Genomic DNA, 16,109 nt, shown 5'->3' on the forward strand with positions numbered 1-16,109 from the left:
GGTAAACAATTCATTAAAAGTGGAGGCTGCCCCCAATCCACAAACATGGGCTGGTTCAATGCCCCCGACAGGAAACGCAGGAATAGTGCCACAAACAGGCATCTAATAGGTACTATTCTTTTGAACATCAGTACGAACAAGCTCAGTGATGTGAAAAATGCAGCAAATTTATGTTTTAAAGCTTGATATTCAGTGTTTGCTCATAAATAATTAAAGCACAGCTATTACACATTTATGGTGCAACAACAGAGAATGTATAGAACCATAAACTGTTACATCTTACAAATTAAAAGCACACTATATAGCCCTCTAGTGGTGGAATAAAATGCATTCATTTTGAAGAAGAACATGGTTTAGGTTGTGCTTCAGCTCTGCGACTGTGCGGATGAATAAACAGCCAGTTTAGATGGAAAGCATTTCAAGATGACGAACAGAAGACATTACTGTAGCTTTACCCATAATCCATTAATAGTCCAGCCCTTTCTCATCCCAAGGCGTCATACTGACGCTTTTGCCAATGTGTAGACATCCAACGCGCATGATGGCCCTTTAAGCCTAGTTCACACTACATGATTTTAAAATGTCGGGCTGAACTGTGCAGTTCACACTACATGACTTGCTCTCAGTGAAATCATGAGTGTTCAAGTTGTTTAGCTGTTCACACCACACAACACAACGTGATTGATCCACAACAGGAGGTCACTCACTACACGAGTTAACAACGCACTACATAGAGATACAACCACGATCGGATGATAAGAGCATATCATTTGTGACTCAATGAGAGCTGTTTCAGTACTATAGTACGGTCTAAATCCTGAAAATAATCAAACAAATAACGAGTTGACAACAACACGATTCTATCTGGTCTAGAAACCATGTTTTGGAACGAAAAACCACGCAATAAAACGAACCAGAAATGACGCGAAACTGCAGAGAAGAACACAGCACGCGAATATGGACGTCAGACAGAAACTACTAGTGTTGCACACTGTTTGCTCGACGATCTGCTCTGAGAAAAAAAAATGCAAAAAAGAAAAGAAAAAGTAAGATTTACCTGGTGTCCTCAACCCATGCGTTGCTATGATTGGCTGTACTCATGACATCACTGAGATTGAGTCGCGCGACTGCTCGAGATATCTAGCATGCTAGATATTTTTCTGAGCTCGGTGACCTGTCTGCGAGGTGTCTGCGAGCTGTCTTTGGTGCGTTGTTGGCTCTTTCACACACTAACGGATTGGCAAGCGTTAATCGTCCGCTAATCGAGCAAACAGTGTGCACCACTAGTTTCTGTCTAGTTTCGATTTCGATTCGATGCAATATTGATTATTTTGGATATCAGGTACAATACATGGCAAAATCTCTTAACTACTGCTGTAAACAATGGGAGTCAGTTGTAGCCTACTAGGCTTCATTAGCCTATATTACAATATTGGTAATTATACTGATTTGTATACAAACACTTAAATTACACTTATGTATTTTTATAATAATTATATTAAATATAAACATTGCCATTAAAACTTGCCAGATTTATTCAAACATGCATTAAATATTGAAGTTCTTTCCATTGATCAATTCCTTAAAGGGACACTCCACTTTTTTTTTGGAAATAGGCTCATTTTACCACTCCCCCAGAGTTAAACAGTTGGGTTTTACCGTTTTCGAATGTATTCAGTCGATTTTTTGATATTTAGAAGAATGTCTCATTGACTTCCATAGTATATTTTTTTCCTACTATGGAAGTCAATGAGACCAGAAACTGTCTGGTTTCTGATATTCTTCTAAATATCAGAAAATCAGCTGAATGTATTTGAAAACGGTAAAACCCAACTGTTTATCTCTGGGGGAGTTGTAAATTGAGCCTATTTCCAAAAAAAAAAAAAAAAAAGTGGAGTATCCCTTTAACTTACACCCTACTTGTGGACAGTCTGCACAAATAACAATCAACAAGCTTATTTGCTTTGCGGCCCCTTTAAATAAAGTTTTTTTTTAAAAGACCAAGCATTCGATCTACGTCTACATCTCATATTGATTATTTTACAATGATTTATGTTTTAGAGCTAGAAGCATATGTTTTCTTATGATTAATTATTAACTATGACCGTGAGAAGTAAGAGTTGAAGCAACTTACAAGTGTACAACTTACACTGCTCCATCTTTTTCAGTTCAGTCTTATGCAGTGGACACAGTTTGCTAAGATGGTTTGAATGAATCCAATTAGTCATTAAAGATTATTAATACACACAGAATGACCATAAAATGGTTTTGTACTTGGACTTCAAGCATTAACTGGCCCACATCGAGGAGTGTTCAGTAGAGAGCGTCCTTCACCTTTGAGAAGGGGCAGATCTGGTAATTATGAAGGAGAGGTCTATGATGGGGAATGGGATTTTCTGCACTTTTATAAGATCTTATTCCTCTCTAAGGACTCTTCAGGGTTATTAAAGCCCTTTTTCCAGAGGAGATCAGGACATCGTTTGCTATTTTAGATTGGATCTCGCTTTCAGCTTGCTAGAGGATGTGGACAATTTGCGTCACATAAGAGCCAACACAGAATCAAAGTTGTTTATAATTTTTAATTCTGTAATGTGACATTTTCAATTGATAGAGGACATTTATAGCTTTATTTTATCTATTGGGAATTGATTGGACAGTAAAAGTGGATTCATTACCGTAATGGTGCCATGAATGACACCTTTGTTAAAAACGTTACCATGTGGCATAATATCGAATACCACAAAAATACAATACAGTGAGGGACAATAGAACAATCTGTAAACGTTATATACTCACTGTATGAATAGATCCACACAATGTCAACAATATATGGTGTTAAAAAATAGTTTATAAACCTTTTCTTGGTGGTTTTATCCAATTTTACAACTTCTTTGACATTATAACACGATGGCTTAAATGATTGTAAGACTGAGAAGACCCTAACTGTGTAACTAATACCCAAATTTATTTAAATAATTAATGCGTGTTATATAAAATACAACATTTCATACCATTTCTGCTTTTAAATAATCCATAAATTGGAAACTCTTCACTTCCGATTTAAATGCCTCACCGTTTGTTCACTCATTGTATTCAATTTATTGTCGTTTTTGTTTAGTTTTGGGTAATCAATGGTGTATACCATAAATGTTGTGTAACTTACCTAGCACTATAGTTAGGGAAAATATTTCCAAACATTTTTTCTGAACTATATGTGTCTATGAACAGGCAAAATATGATTATTTGAGGTCTCATTTCAAAAACACACAGGAGAAATATTTTTCTCGTTTCTGCTGCTCTCACATAATAATATCCTTGACATTTATCTTGCACCGTGACCTTCCAGCATCGGGACAGAAATTGGGTGTTCATTAAAAGTGTCATCTGAACCCACTACCAGTCATTAACAGCAAACAGGCAGCTTGTTACAATTACTTTTACTCCTCTGCAAATTAGACAGAAAAAGACAGATGCAGTAGATTTATTTACCATTGTGCAACACTGTGTGGACAACTCGAACTGGGACTATTGGGAGGCAATGCATTTAAGGCATGGGTTTTTTATAACCTGATCCAAATGACATTTTTGCATGTTGAATCTTAGCATTGATTAGATGGCTACAAATGCTGTGGATGCAGAAGACTATTTGATACTGTAAAGAGCAAATCTCTCACAGCGTTACCCATGGGTAAGAATGAAACCGAGTTTCCTCTATCTATCGTCTCTTATATTTTCCATGCTTTGGGGTAAGAAAAGAAATCTGGCAGCTAAGACAGGAAGAAGTATTTAGAGCAAGATTTATTAGTGTGATTAAGCCTGGAGGGTTGTGCCAGGCAGTTTAAAGGGGATTTGCCATTCCTGCCATTTAGCAACATTTTCTTTCGATTGAGACAAAAATGTGACAGCAATGAAGACTAAGATTGTTGCAACATGTAAAAATTTTGATCAAATCACACTGGATAAGCCTGAGCGTCAAGACAAGCATCAACCCAAAATAATTTTAATTAAAGTATTAAACATTGAATTAAACAGACATGAATGACCTCAAGCCACGTGGCTTCATGAAGAGATGTTACAAAGCTACATGACTTAAAACGGGCCAAAACATCATAGACGTATGAGATTAGACTTTCAAGACAGGCTTCACGAAGCTTTGAAATCTTTTTTTTTCTTCTTCATCGAACCAGTGACCCAGAACAGAACACATGAAACTGATGCAAAATCATGTGGTTTCAGTAAACGAGGATTTGTTACATCATTGTTTTGAAGCTTTTAGTGGTTCACCGCCAGGGTGATCTCTGTGAAAAGATTTCATTTTTACCTGCTCTAAGATCAATTTGTAGACATTTAATGGCATTTGTATAGTCTCTTATTAGCCTGATTAATCAAGCGCGCCATAAAACAAACAAAACATTATAAAAACACTTCATAGTGCTATTAGACGATTAGTTAATTGCATTAAATAGATCTTCCTTCAATAAAACATTTGTAATTGGTTATGTATGTTTGTAATACACCGTTGTGACCGGTGTGTGGCCTTTCATGCACTTTAAAACAGGGAATCATTTTGAGAAGCAATTGATTCAAAATTTCATTTCTTTCATCAATGAGCAATATTTAAGCAACCACATTGAACACTTTAAAACTGCAAGCAACTAGCCTTTACTTTAAACCAACCATAAAACGCAGGCAACCAATTAGTATCACTATCTATCACCTATTGAAACCACCCAGAACACCAAGGCCTGGATTCCCAGATTTCACAGGATTAGGCTTTAGGACATTTAAGTAGCTTTTATAAACATGCTTTAAACATTACTGGTGTGTCTCTTGAGACAAAACAATGGCACAGGCATGTCAGTGCATGTTTCTTTCAGTTAAAACAGCTCAAACGAGTATTATAATCAGGGACTAGATTTAAACCTTGTCTGTGAAACTGGAGTAGCCTATAACAACCACACCAACAACATCCCCGCAAGCAGCTAGAAAATCTTATTAATCATCCAAGACACCCTATAGCAACTGTACAGCCTATAAAGCAGCAATATAGATGTCATCCAGACCAACCAGCAAGAAATGCATAGAAAAAAACTCTAGCAACAACTTAAAATGGATTAGTAACCACTTAGCAATGTTCTAGTAACAACACAAACAGTAAAAAACCCCTAAAGGGACATGATGGGGGGGAAATTGACATGGAAGGAAAATATACTGTATATTTCAATGATTCAGGTTTTCTCAAAACTGTTGTGATGTAAATAAAATATATATCAAAAATATTCACCAGCAGATTAATCATTTAAACATCCGAACAAACTAAACATTGTTGCTGCGTGTTCATATGCTAAACATCACATTTATCGGAATAGAGAACCATGGGTAATCACCCATGAGCTGTTGACAAGAAGTGAATGAGGTTTGTGGAAGAAAAAAAAACTGAATGTCATGCTGTGAGACATTGCAAACCACAAAATACAAGCAATATGGGTCAACAGGAGGTGAAGTGTGAAAACTGTCACAATAATTATGTCACATATGAAGAGAAAGGCTGATATCAGACTAGAGCTTGGTGTTAAACAGCTCACCTGTGGATGTTAATGTGATTTTATTTTCTCTCCGGGGAAATAAGTGAAGAGCAGAATCAAGTTTCTGTCATGTTTATGATAAACATCTCCATGTGAGGCAGACAGAAATGACTTGAGTGTATATCCATGAAATCTTGTAGAGTTTCTTGTTGTTAGACGTCTTTGTCAGTTTTTTTTTTCTTTTTGCTAAAACCGTATCCCAAAACTGTGCATACTAATCAGACGTTGTCAATTCAAATTCGTTTACACGCCACGTGCAATTCATTTATTACAGCGCATGCGCAATGCTTCGCCACACAAAAATAAATGTCCTAAATCAAAAACTAACGAGAGAAAATTACCGAGCAAAATTGCTGTTTTCTTTTAGAAACGCTAAATATCAGATTTTGTTTGTATCTAATAGGCAAAACATTAATTTTCCAACAAACAATGTCAAGAAATGCTTAAATGCCTCGACATCTTATTAAACTCGGGAAGACACAACAGGTGGGCCTCTGCCAACAGTTTATCAGACTGTTTATTAAAATAAAACTGTTAAGCTGCCATTTTGTATGACCAAATTTAACGATCACACGTGTTATGTTAGAACTAAGTTACCCATATGGTATCAGTTCATTTTTCATAACAATCAGAATTATAAAAACTAATTGAGTTATTATCTTCATATTGTTTGAATTTAGTCCTATTCTTTATATAAGTCTACACTTAATTTCCTCTGACATGAAATAAAGAAATGAAAGACCAGTGGGGTGAAGCAAACTACAAAGAAATATCTTATTTTAATTATGGCTATTGTATATATCAAAAGCATGCCCTGGTGTAGAGAAAGGATTTGCTTGAAGCACCACTGCCATCTTGTGTAAAAGAAAAAAATAACCAATCATTCTGCAACATTGTCATGTAAAGATTAAGCAAGGTGCATATAGCTAATGTTGTAAAGCATTTCACACATTTTAAGTTATGGAGGTGTTAAAGCGTGTTAATTACCTTAAACAGGAGGTGAGAGAGATAAGCTGGTAGCACATGAAGCATTCCTGGTTAATGAACCTAAAGCGGCCATAGCATTTAAATATCATTACTTTAAGGACTTTAATATGCTGAGACCATTCTTGCACCATCCATTTAGGTTTTAATCAAATAAGATGTTGCACAATAAAAACGAAACATTTGCTATAGAAAAATCAAAATTAAGTTTTCGTTTAATCTTTTTCATGAATTGCAAAGCTAGGTTTTTAACCTGATATTTGGAAAAAATGCAACAGGTAATAACTATTATAGCCATGTCATGTGTCTATGTATTATTCACAATAATGTGAATCTGGAAGATCTAGAGCAGAGTTTTTTAATCAGGAGCTCATAAACAAACTACTAAGAATTTGTGATGCAGTAGAAATGCTTTCAGGCACAGCAAATTTGGTTAATAATGACTACTGTTAACAAAACTAGTTTACTAAATTAAAGGTCAGGATTGCAGTTCATTTCTAATGAAACAAAAGACTCTGAACTCGTCAATTGAGGATGGAGGCGTTTTTGGCCAACAGATGGTGCCATAACTTGAGAAGTGTTACACCCTTTTGTTTCCCAGTTATTTAGTTCGAATGAAATGGTCCTAATGTCCCTTGTGATAAACAGATGGATTATCTTTATGTTTTGAGTTTCTTAACACAGGCTCTGCTACTCATTAAAACAATAAACGTGCAAAGAAGTATTTTTCTTTAATAGACATAAAGACCAGCTTTATTTTGTCCCATTACTTAATGACCAAACAAAACTTCCATCCAGTGCCCCTGTAGTCCATAGATTTAGGTGTGTGATTTATTACTAAACAGACACTGTATATCAGTTCTTGAAATAGCAAATGTCAGACAAACTGAACGTTGCTCTCACTTCTTTGTTTTGTTTTTTTTCCATACAATGTGAACAGTAAGCATATAAATTACAAAACACAGGGTTTTTTTTTACTCTTGGCTGATATTTCCCACATAAAATTCACTAAATATAAAATATTTCATTAGCTTAATTTATTTTAACTATCTGTTGTTTCCCAATCCAATTGGAAATGTCTGATTCCTAATTTAACTCTCTATCCTAAACCAATGTAAGGCAATAATGTTACAAAATAATTTTTGATGAACCATAACCCATTAATACCAATACATCATATTGCATATTTTGCACAATTTTACCACCCTTTTATCACTGTTTTATGTACTCATAGTTCTCCATTACCTCCAGAATACACCAAAAATCCAGATCTAGACCAACCTCAGATAACTTATTCTGTGAAATATTAAAATATTCACCTTAAGGGAACTGCAAGCCATAGTTTTAGATACATTTTTCTAACATTGCATGTTAAGCAGTCAACAAACAATAGATGAACAAACAGTGATTAAACAAAAATAAGTATGTAGACAGATTGTCGTGGTTGCCACTGTTGCAGAATTTTTAGTTTTGACCCTAAAAAGTATTTTTCCACGTTTAAAATGAAGACTTTAAATGTTAGTGGATCATGTCCATAGCTAATGTGATGAACTATGTGAACTTGAGGGGAATGGCCTTCATCTTTGACAGCATTTGATTAAAAGTAACTGCAAAATGGTTGAGTGAAGTTAGTTCTAACGTCATTTTTGTTTGCAGATGCAAGTCGACTTGATATTTTAAAAACATGCATTTTTTAACCGTGGATAAAGCATTCAAATACTTAATGGGATCACATGCATGTAACTATTTAGTTTGTGACATATTTAAACAAATTAGCAGAACCCCCCTGAGATCAGCGCTGTAACATGTTTCAAATTGTTAATATTGTCAATTAAACAATGCCCATGTTACACGAGTAAGAGGTCCAAAGTGTATCCATAAAACTTTTGTTTTATTTACAGAGAACAGTTACATAAAACTCTGAGGCATAGTTTTGTTAATATATGATCAGAACCGCATTCTGTTTTCATTAAATTTGGGAGAAAAGAAGGATGTAAACCAAGGCCATCTTTAGATTGTAAGCCTTAAAAGTTTGCAACTGTATACAAGTTATCCCACCAAGTGATGTTTTAAATGAGCTAGTTTTGAGGCAAATATTTCAAGATTAAAATGGCCATAGGGTCCTTTGTCAATGCCATGCTGAAATTGCAAGTGATTTTGTCCCAATGTAAAGTCTGAGGAAAAAGAAAATCTCCGGCTTAAAGAGAAGAAAAGCTCCCTCTGTTGTATCCGTTTGCCAGATCGTAGGAGACCGGCGGTGTGGAGCAGTCTGTGAAGAAGTTTGAAAAGGTAAGTGCACATGGCGAGCTCTGTTCCACAGGCACGCTGCCAGAGAAGTCCGTGTGAGTGTAAAGATTTGACTGTACTGGTACCGTCCGCATGTCACCCGACTTTTTAGGCGTGTCGCTACAAGTGCCCCAAGGCTCGGTGTACAAAAACCCACCGGTTACAAAATGGTGGGAGTCATATGGCTCTGGGCCCATGGTCGCCTCCTGTTGGATCCTGATAGGTGCGGCGTGGAATAGATCCTGCTCCGAGACCATGTTGCTGTAGTCGGGTCCAAGAAGCTCCAAGAACTCTGCCGCTTCCGGAGTCCCTCGCTCCAGGTCTTTGAGCGACATGCCAGACGTGGATGTAACTCTGGAGCTGTTGGCTGGCTCCGTGAAAAAGGACGGAGGAAGGTTTCGATGCCGCAGCGGGGGCTTCTTGGCCCTCTCTCCTCGTACATCCTTCGCTGGGTTAAAGAGGGCAGCCAGACTCTTGCTTTGCAGGTTGGCCTGTATCCCTTCCTTCTTGGGTGGTGTTTTGCTGGAGAAGTTGCTGGTTGGCGAGCCTTGCTTCTTGCATGGCTCCTGAGCCGGCGCGGTCCCTGGCGAGATGATACCCGTGCACCTCTTAATCTGCTTCTGCAGGTACTTTCGGTGGTTGACCTTCCTCTTGGACTTCACGGGTTTGTCCAGCGCAAGTTTGATGTTGCTGGAAGCCGAGTCGATGAAGCTGAGCAGGTCCCTAGTGGTCTCCCTAAAGTCACCGTCGCAGTCCACCTCGCCCAGGAGACCCCCTTCCAGACCCTTTTCCACCTCATAATCCATGACCGAGCCAGGAAAACAGAAGTTTAAGAACTGAGAGTTCATGATGGCAGCCTGAACAGCCATCTCCTCTCTTTCTCTTTCTCTCTGCCACAAGCACAACACCTTCACGCAGGATGTATGCAGTTGTCTTCCAGAGACCCTGTCTGCATTTCCAGGGTGGTTTGCTAACCCTTGGTCCCGTGCAGGACACCCTTACAGTTCGTCTGCACTCTGTCGAAAGCAGGAATTTGGGGGAAGGGAGGATTATTTTAGGGGGCAGGGCCAATGATGTCAGGACATCAAAGAGGAGGGGCCGAGGGACCCTGGGACTTAACTCTTTGCTCACGCCTGACCACCTGCAACTAAGAGGGATTTGTTTGAGGCATCCCACAGAGTAAAAACACAATAGCGTCGGGTTCATCCGTCCTGGTCAAGTCTTCTTGAATGTGTCTATGAGAATATACTCATTTTATGTGATGAAATCTCTGAGAGCAACTACGTTGGACTGCACACTATACATTTAAAAAAAAATGCTGGGTTGTTTTAACCCAATTTTGGGTCAAATATGGACAAACCCAGGCATTGGGTTCCATTTTTAAATTACATTTTGAACCCAATGTTTGAGTTTGTCCATATTTGAGCCAAAATTGGGTTAAAACAACCCAGCATTAGAGTGCAGGAATCTGAATTACTTTAATCTTATTAAAGACTGGGTTTTATTTCTTCAATTTGATTTAATCTTTTGAAATTAAACACCTGACTTAAAATTGATCAAATAGCAAATGTTTCCACACACAACAACGTAGTTTGTTCAAGTTAGCTTAAACAGATTCTTGGTTTCAGAATTTTAAATGATTCTTAAAATAATTGATCTGACAAACTCACACTTTTTTTTTAATTGTGGCATAAAGAATTCAAAAGTTTCATGCGGTCTGATCTACATTTTTGATTCTTTTCCTCATGTCTCACAAAATGCATATGTTGTATAAACTTGACCAAACCTCCCAGACTTGGTCCTGCGCATAAAGGTGAACGCTTAATTGGAGATGCATGTACTGTTTGTTTCTCTACATGTTCTTCTAACTTCCTACAACTATCTTAATCTGTTAGTGGTGGAAGTTGATTTCTCGTGCATTCCCGCACCAGTGGGAATTTTAGCCTCTGCTTGACAACTATTATAGGCTGCCTTTGACATACAGCCCTACATGGTCTAAATAGCTTCTATTCTTCCTCGGGCAGTGAAAGGGATCTTTGTGCCAGAGATTCATTAAACTGCACCTCACAGCCCCTTCGTAAAATGAGGCTCAATAATGAACAGTCGATTTAACTAGAAAAGCTGCCGGAGCTGTTAAATTAAAGGGGAATAAAGTGCAGTTCAAGCCCAGTGTGCCAGAAGAAATGTTGACCTTAAGAAATCCTGGGTATGAGTGAAATAGCCGCTGTAAACAATTCAGCATTTGCAGGAAGTTTCTTGGCCAGCAGTGAATACTGAAGAGGGATCCAACACTGGGACTTTCGTTGGGGTCCGAACGGATCCTGATCTCAGTGAAAGCACTCGAAGGACGTCGCTCTGGTTTGGAACATGTTGGGTTTAGAAAGAAAACACTTGAGGATGTTGAATGAGGAGAGTATTGCTATCAGCGATAATGTTTGATTTAGTGTTTACCTCAATCAAATAGCTCAGAAACAAGGATTTTTGCTCATTTTTTGGCCCAAAGCTTTGAAATTTCAGGACATGATGACTGTTCAAAGAATATTTGTGTAGTTTTGTCCCATCGAGAGCCTGTAGCCTTGTGTAAAGTCAATTCAGACGCACTTAATCTGATCCAATTCCAATTCAGTCCACTAAACTTTACTTTCCCAGGCATTAAACACATTTATAGCAGCCCTGACAAAGTTTCTTTTTTATCACATCTATTTCACTTAGCATGTTGTGAAATAACGTGCCAATGGACTGTTTCTGCCATACCCCTTTTCTCTCTCACTTTGAGAGTTTTTCCCAGGGATTTTTTTTTTTTTTTGAAATTCCCACCCCATAAGTGCATTTTAAGGTGAGGCAGTGAATCATTTGGATGTTGGGAAGGGGAGAAAAAGGAGAAAGTCTAAGCGCTTTTGAGAGAGGGGAACCATCGAGAGTGTTATTATCATGTAAATTGTGATGTAGAAAGGAGACAGTGAAACTGATAGCAGTGATCTAATTATCTGTAGCCCTGCTCTAGACCCGGTCCTGAATGGGGGTCCCAGAGAAGCTGCCATGGCCTCACAATAAAACAGTGTACCATAATAGAAAAATAGCAACAGTGTAAAAACAAGCTTTTTTTACAGGATTCGCCTGTACGTTTCCAAATCTTACAGAATAGAAGTGACCACTATGATATTTTTAATCAAAAATGAAAATCCTGTCAGTAATTACTCACCCTCATATCGTTCCAAACCAGCAAGACTTTTGTTCATCGATATTTTTGATGAAATCTGAGAGCTTTCTGACCTCATCATAGACGGCAATGTAATTACCACTTTCAAGGCCCTGAAATGTAGTGAAGACATCGATAAAATAGTCCAAGTGACTACAGTGGTTCAACCTTAATGTTGAACAAACAACTTTATTCAACAATTTGAATTCAACAATTCACTTTCTTCTTTTCTTGAAGAAAATGTTTAAACATTCCATGTGACAACAGTGGCTCAAATATAAGTTTATCAAGCGACGAGAACATTTTTGTGTGGAAAAAACAAAAAACAAAAATAACGAATCGACTATAATAATATTGACTATTCCTTTTCTTCCTAGTAGGCCTGAGACGAGAGTTCAAGAGATTTCCACGACGTATGCGCGCGAATTGCGTTATTTTTCTACTACTTCTTGCGCAATTCTCGTGCATGCTTTTGGAAATCTCTTTAACTATCGTCTCAGGCCCAGAAGGAAGAAAAGGAACAGTCGAATAAAGTCGTTATTTTTGTTTTAAATATTCTCGTCGCTTGATAAACTTATCATTGAGCCACTGAGCCATTTTCTTCAATGACTTTCTGGGCCGTTTCAAGTTTCAATGCCTATGTAGCACTGATCCAGCTCTCAAATTTAATCAAAAATATCTTTATTTGCGTTCCGAAGACGAACGAAGGTCTTACGGGTTTGGTACAGCATGGGGGTGAGTAATTAATGACTTAATTTTCATTTTTAGGTGAACTAACCCTTTAACAAAAAAGTTTAAGTTTAAGATTTAAAGAAAATGTTTTATTAAGCTGTATTTTCATTATACGAACAACCTACCCTATCTCACGACCAATTCGTACGAATGATTCAAAAGTGGCTAATTCGTACTAATTCATACGACCTCACTCGTACAAATTTGTACGATTTGTCTAAAAACCCACGTGACGGTTATGTTTAGGGGCGGGGTCAGGGGTAGGTCATTCGTACGAATTCATACGAATTGGCTAATTCGTAAAATATGTACGAATTAGCTAAATCGTACTAATTTGTACGAGTGAGGTCGTACAAATTGTTACGAATTAGCCACCTCGTAAAATTCGTACGAATTCCTGTGAGATCGGGTTGGAAAAACATATAAGGATTAATCAATTAAATTAATCGAAATGCGTAAATGTTTTCTTTTTCATTTTTCTTTTTGAGTGCATCATGTCCCTTTTGTATATATATATATATATATATATATATATATATATGTGCTTGTCCCTTTAATTTTAGTTTTTCAACAAGCCCCCCTCTTTCTTCTGGAGCCTAATTTTGGCACTGTGACATCACCAGCCTAATGGCTGATATTTTCTTCTCTTCCCGCACAGAGCTTTTGTACGTGCTAGTCATTCACGTTTAAGGGCTTGACGCACTAATTCCGGAAACAAGTTTCTATGGCCACATAAAGGCCAAAGGGATCAAAGAGGGTGAGGAGTGGAATACTGACAGCAAAAGGAGGAGTACGAGGAGATTCCTAAACTTGCAAAAACTGGAAAGTCTATTTTATACAGTCAGTCCAACACATGAATTCGAAAATAGTTCAATGGCATGATCTGGTTTGGCTGAGAAACAATGAACGAATTTGACATTTCTTTAGTGAACTACCTAAATGAAAGTTGTTGTTGTTGTTGTTTTTTTTGTTTTTTTTTGAAATGGTGATAAAGATTGAGACACATCTAACTTCTAACACATCTAACATCTAAGTTTTTCTTATCATTACCTTGGACATTCATGCCATTGACCCAAATGCATATTTGTCTATGGCATCAGATGATTCGGTCTTTGCATGACAATAAATTTTAAAAAAATTTCAGGGCAAAACACTAGTGGAAAACCAATAGCAAAAGAAATCAACAAGGTCAAACTAAGTTGAACAAACTCAGCAGGGGGAAGAACAAATGAGACGGCCGAGGGAACAACATTCATCTTTCCGCTTTCGATTCACGTCCGTGGAAAGCTGCTTAAGCAAACGGACCATTGAAAGTGAGTATTGTTTGGTTATCGTTACACACCGCGCACCCCGCCCTCCACCCAGGGAATTTACAAACTCAGCACCCACTCTTTTTTTTTAAACCCCATTTTCCCTGGACCCCCCCAGGCACCCTTTCCATGCTCTCCATTACGACACTGGGTTACACACTCACATATTTTCCCATTGGGGTGTGTGTGTGTGTGTGTGGTCTCAGCGTAACCACAACACATCCAGAACTAAAGACTCTCGGTCAGCAAAATACTAGCAACATATTTGATTGATGAAACTGTCAGGTGAGAAGAAAGGATGTTTAATGGCAACAACAGGGTCCTTAGAAAAGCGCAATAGTGTTTAAACCCCCCACTTACTCTTGATGTTTGTCTACATGTGTATGTTGTCAGTAACCATAAGTTATTCAGAACGGATTTTGTTCACTCTACATTTTTTGTAACATGTTGTTTACGCTTGAACGTCCAAGTGAACATCCAATACATTTGGTAACCATAAAAATGTACTAACTGTCATCTATAGACCATTTCACAAGATGTAAACAACACTGGTCCAGAAGCACTTCCTGTTTCAGTTTTTTAACACTACATAAAAGCTGGGATAAAATACAACCAACAGAACATTTAAAACTGAATAAAAAAGTTAAACAAACGTCTTTAAGATGTTTTCTTTACATGTGAAATAAAGAAAATAGTTACAAACTGAAACAGGAAGTGCTTCTGGACCAGTGTTGTTTACATCTTGTGAAATGGTCTATATAAACATTTACTGTTATTCCAGAAGCATACACTAGATCTAAAGTGGGAGTTAAAATATCCCACTTCCGACAAAATGTCCAGTTGTCTTGGAATACTTCTCACTTTACAAATAGGATTTTTAACCCTAAATAGACCTCGGGCCTCATTTACTGTATAAAATGGTATGTAGAAACTGCCCAACATTTGATTTAAAGGAGTAGTTCAAACTTATGCTGATAATTTACTCACCCCCATGTTATCCAAGATGTCCATGTCTTTCTTTCTTCAGTCGAAAAGAAATGAAGATTTTTGACGAAAATATTCCGGGATTCCTATTTGAGGCGTCCAAAGACTCCATTTGTCCACTATTTATTTCTAAAGAAACATGACAATGTATAAAAGGCTCCATTACCTTGTACCTTACGTAATGGCCATGTAGAAGCAGTTTTTTGTTAAAAAAAAAAAGGCTAACGATTTCGCCATAACGAATCGACTCTTCGTCGCGAATTACCGTAAATTACCGTATACACAGGAGGAGAAGCTTGTAGGCAATCTGGGGTCATAAAGTCTGATAAAGTCAAGGGAGAAGCCCATAGAGATTCATAAAGTTGATCCTGCTGCTAGCTCATGGACAGCTAATACTCACTCCGTCTCGGTGAGATTCAGAAGGGAATTATTCAGATTTTACTCGGACCAGCTACTAGAAGACATTCAGGTTGCTCACGTGACATTTTGATTGGCTCAGTTTGATCTTGCGCAGTACGCCTGGCTATCAGCTTTTACAGGGCTTCAATTTTCTCTGTTGAAATCAATGGGGTCCACTTCTTTTTCTGTCTATGGTAACGGAGCCTCGTTAACTGAAATCATGTGACTTTGGCAGTTCAATATGTGGTTCGCCAATGTTTTGACAGCACCCATATCGGAACTTACTTTTTAAGTTACTTTCAGACTACGTTGCAAATAACTCCCCCAAAAATAATTAAAATAAAATGAATGCAAAACATTGACCAGTTCATATTTCAGGGAGCAACAAAGTGAAAATCATCATCATCACCTCACACTCATCTATTCCTCTTCATGACCTTCCCCAGCCCCACAAAACAACCAGCTCTGCACTCTGGCTGCGATATTAATAATAATATTAGCAGGAGGCAGCTCAGCACAGAGCAGATGATGTCTACGCACCACAATTTGGAGAAGCAGGAGCTGCCAGCGAGTGAATACAGGTCTGGTGGAGTCCTGCAGGTCCCGGCATGGGGCGCAATCTCTGTGTTT

At 37.8% G+C, this 16,109-nt stretch overlaps 1 protein-coding gene and 1 long non-coding RNA gene across 3 annotated transcripts in view; both read right to left on the minus strand.

Moving 5' to 3' along the window:
- LOC120483385 (uncharacterized) overlaps positions 1-5,867 on the minus strand; it is a 141,122-nt gene extending 135,255 nt beyond the window's left edge. For both annotated transcript variants that reach the window (XR_016146769.1, XR_005623595.2), the window contains exon 1: positions 5,586-5,867. This is a non-coding gene — a long non-coding RNA (uncharacterized LOC120483385). The remainder of the gene's footprint in view (positions 1-5,585) is intronic.
- Positions 5,868-8,652: 2,785 nt separating this feature from the next.
- fam181b (family with sequence similarity 181 member B) lies at positions 8,653-9,863 on the minus strand. The gene has a single exon (XM_039678329.2). It carries the CDS (start codon positions 9,722-9,724, stop codon positions 8,768-8,770), a length of 957 nt encoding a protein of 318 aa, XP_039534263.2. The 5' UTR covers positions 9,725-9,863; the 3' UTR covers positions 8,653-8,767.
- Positions 9,864-16,109: the final 6,246 nt, after the last annotated feature.

Source organism: Pimephales promelas, chromosome 16 (assembly GCF_988280905.1).
Source record: "Pimephales promelas chromosome 16, fPimPro1.hap1.1, whole genome shotgun sequence".
NCBI classification, from domain to species: Eukaryota; Metazoa; Chordata; class Actinopteri; order Cypriniformes; family Leuciscidae; genus Pimephales; species Pimephales promelas.